Source organism: Rhagoletis zephyria, unplaced genomic scaffold, assembly GCF_001687245.7.
Source record: "Rhagoletis zephyria isolate East Lansing unplaced genomic scaffold, Rhagoletis_zephyria_1.1 Rzeph_scaffold_32409, whole genome shotgun sequence".
NCBI lineage: Eukaryota > Metazoa > Arthropoda > Insecta > Diptera > Tephritidae > Rhagoletis > Rhagoletis zephyria.
In genome coordinates this window covers 1-3,809 of record NW_016189464.1, presented here as the reverse complement: position 1 = coordinate 3,809, position 3,809 = coordinate 1, and the positions used below count along the sequence as shown (strand labels likewise).

Here is a 3,809-nt window from a genome sequence, read left to right as displayed (position 1 = left end):
GCACCACCACTGCCAGTGCTTCCCTTCCCTCTGGTGGAGTGGCTTATGTGCGAGAGACACTCAGGGATAGGGATAGGGATAGGGATGATGATGGTGGTAATGGTAATGTTGAAGGAAGAAGAGGGGAGCTGTCTAATAACGAGAACACTGAGCGACTGGATCGAGGCTGCTGCTGCTGCTGTTGCCTGTGCGTGCCTTTGCAGCTGCTACTAAGCAGTAGCTGCCACTGCTGCTGCTGCTGCAAAGTAGTCCACTTGCCGCTGACCACCACCACCACCACTAGACCGGTCGACTAGTTGGCGGCAGCGATGGACAGCAGCAGCAGCAGTCATTACTGCTACTACTACAGCTTATATCGTGGCCAATTTTTTTTTGCCATGATTCAGTTCGACCAGCAAGCAGATTTTGGGCGCCAGCAGTGGACGNACCACCACTAGACCGGTCGACTAGTTGGCGGCAGCGATGGACAGCAGCAGCAGCAGTCATTACTGCTACTACTACAGCTTATATCGTGGCCAATTTTTTTTTGCCATGATTCAGTTCGACCAGCAAGCAGATTTTGGGCGCCAGCAGTGGACGTCCGCATCACAAACACTAGGACGTCCGCCGGTTCGGGAAACTGTGGGGAGGGGTATTGGTGGTAATCTTGGGCGCAGTGAATCGATGCAGGAAGCTAATGTGCTAAGGAACGCCTAACTAGCGTTCATATTTTTGCAAACGCGGCAAATAGAACATTATAGAGAAGTGATGACGAGGATATCATCAGAGATGCTATCACCAAAGAAACAGAGATATCTTTGCCGGTGATGTTTGCACTACAGTCGACCGTTAGGTGTACGTCTTTTGCACCTTCGCACATGCCCGTACGATGTGTAATAGATAAATTGATGATAGAGATAGCGAGAGAAATGGTGAAATAATACAAAAGGATGATAATTGCAAACAAGGGGAGATGTGCACCTACCATGAATACCTATCTTCGCCAAGTGGGAGAGACAGTTTGGTGGTAGGGGAAGGAGACTTGGACGGCAGCAACGGCGACAACAGCAGATTCAACTGATCTCTGTCACTTCTTCGTCACTTCCTTATAGTACAAAAGAAGAAGAAGAAGGGCAGAAGTAGAAGGGGATCAGAAGCAGAGATTATCTTCAGCAGAGTGGTCTTCCGTGTCGATGGCGGCGGTGATGGTGGTCGTGTTTGCAAATCTTTTCGTGTCGAGACGGTGTAGCAGCTGATCCGCTGAGGTGAGGAAGCAAAGGAGATCAGCTCTCAGCACACAACACAACACAATGGTGAGATGCGTCAATCGCGTGCTGCCTTNCGGCGGTGATGGTGGTCGTGTTTGCAAATCTTTTCGTGTCGAGACGGTGTAGCAGCTGATCCGCTGAGGTGAGGAAGCAAAGGAGATCAGCTCTCAGCACACAACACAACACAATGGTGAGATGCGTCAATCGCGTGCTGCCTTTCCTGATCACTGATCATCACACTCTGCGGCGATGGTGGTGGTGGTGGTGATGGTGGTGATGGTAATGCGTCCAACTCACGGAACGAATCCAACCAACTCTCAAAGAGTGATACTCACTGACTGAGAGAGAGTGGCACACAACAACACACTGCTGCTGCTGCTGTTGGCGTCGTCGATCCGATCGCATCGCTCGCTCGCGCCTTCCTCGCAAGCTGTGTTCACCTGGTCGCCGACAGAGTGCGCCACCATACTATTTTTTTTAGTTTGGATTTTTTTCCGGATTCCCAGCCGGTTCCCATTCTTCGTCTGCTGTCGTGAACCGGGAAAAGAAATTGTTGACTTTAATAGTTGAGAATGTGAAGGGGGTTTACAATCGAAATAAATATGGGGTGTGCTTATCACAAAAAAGGATGAACATGTTTGAGTGTATTATGCGAACTGAAGAGAAAAAGATTGGGGATTGTGTGGTATTGCACGCGGGTAGAAAGGGGAAAGGGCTGGGCGGAACGGTGAACAGAGATTAGAAAGAAGAAGATCAGTGNGCTTATCACAAAAAAGGATGAACATGTTTGAGTGTATTATGCGAACTGAAGAGAAAAAGGTTTGGGGATTGTGTGGTATTGCACGCGGGTAGAAAGGGGAAAGGGCTGGGCGGAACGGTGAACAGAGATTAGAAAGAAGATCAGTGCTCCTCCTGAAAGAGCTCAAACGGCGCCGTCTCCACCTTCTCCACAGTCTTGAAGCCCGGGTAGAGGCCGTCCTCCTTCGTCTCCTTGTTCACGCCCTTGGACATGCCGTTCCAGTGGTTGCCGGCGATTCCTGTAGGAACAATGTGTAAGACAAAAAATTGGTACAATGGTACTCCCCAAAATCTGTTCTACAAACCTAAGACATCGCCCACTTTCAGCGTAATCTCATTGGTCATCTTGGGATTGTGAGCGAGGACGGCCACCTGGTTGTGGCCGCTCTGCCCGCCAAAGTAGTAGATGTCATCGAGGGAGTAGTAGTCGAGGGAGCGGTCGACTGGAGGCTGTTGTAGTGGAGAAAATTAGGAAATTAGGCAAGGGAGAAAAGAAAGAAAAAGAAAAAGAAACAAACAAACAAACTTACACTCCTCGACTGCATCAACTCGTAGGCGAGGCGACAAACCTGCGAGCTGAAGGTGCACACCAGGTAGTCGGTCTCACTTAGCAGCCAGACGTCGAGGATGATGTTCTTCAGCGAGTCGAAGGAGTACCGCCGGCCGATGCTGGCGGTGTTCGCTGTGGTAAGGGAAAAGGGAATGTGTAAATGAGACTGACAAAGATTAAATTCCAGTCTCCCTCCGCTTACATATCTCATAGTCGCCAATAAACTTGTAGCCCCGCTGCTCGTAGCTCTCAATCTCCTTCTTCCAGACGGAGGCGTCGTCCGTCGCCAGATAGACGAGCCGCTTCACGGGGGCCACCTTCTGCAAAATAGAACACGTGTTAGCATGACAACAAAAACATCAACAACAACAAAATAGAAAACAGCACTCACCCCCCCACCCTGCTGCCGGCGCTGATTGAACAGATCCAACCGGTCGTAGTACTCCTCCACCTGGGCCATGTACTCCGAAAGGGGGTGAAAGGCCGCCTCGGTGTTGATCTTGTCGGTGCGGCGGACGTGCACGCCGACGATGGGCGTCGACGACGACGACGGACCGCCCCCAACGCCGGCAAACAGCTGCCGCCGCCGCTGCTCGAGGTACTGGCCAATCTCCGCCGACGGGCGCATGAGAAAGCGCAGCAGCTGGCCGATGAACCAGACGAAGGGCGCCCCGTGGAGGGCGGCCGAGGTGAGGCCGCGGTCGGCCAGCTCCGCGGGCACCGCCAGCGGCAGGTACGGGGGGCGGCGGCGGAGCGAGTCGATGATGGGCAGGTCGAGCACCTGCATCTCCTCGCGCTCGCCCTCGTCGCTGGCGTGCGCCCAGTTGCCCCGCGGACTGCCCGAGTCCTCCAGGCAGGAGTTGCTCAGCGGGCGGAAGGCGGTGTCCCAGAGGGAGCGACCGCCACCGCCACCGCCATTGCCACCGCCACCGCCGCTGCCATTGCCACCGGCCATCGTCCGCCGGTTGGCGCTGTTGACGTAGCGCCAGTTCTTCGAGTTGAGCACCAGCGTCCGCCGGGTGGCCATCGCCACGATCATGCAGTAGGTCAGGTGGTGGATCTGACAGCCAAAGCCGCAGCCCTTGTTCAGGTTGCACACTAGCTTCCGCGCCGACCGGCAGTCAGGTGGGTTCTGCAGCTCGGCGATCTTCGCCTGGACGAGGGCGGAGAGCGAGGCGAGCTCTCGCCGCCGCCACGCCTCGTCTCGCTTGCTG

The 3,809-nt window shown here is 54.0% G+C and overlaps 1 protein-coding gene across 1 annotated transcript; it reads right to left on the bottom strand.

Annotated features, from left to right (window-relative positions):
* Window positions 1-2,147: 2,147 nt before the first annotated feature.
* On the bottom strand, window positions 2,148-3,550 carry LOC108353949 (alpha-(1,6)-fucosyltransferase-like). Its single transcript, XM_017605139.1, has 5 exons — window positions 3,377-3,550; window positions 2,798-2,915; window positions 2,576-2,727; window positions 2,351-2,495; window positions 2,148-2,284 (listed from the first exon to the last, which is right to left on the bottom strand). Exons 1-5 carry the CDS (start codon window positions 3,548-3,550, stop codon window positions 2,148-2,150), a joined length of 726 nt encoding a protein of 241 aa, XP_017460628.1.
* Between the last annotated feature and the right edge of the window lie 259 nt (window positions 3,551-3,809).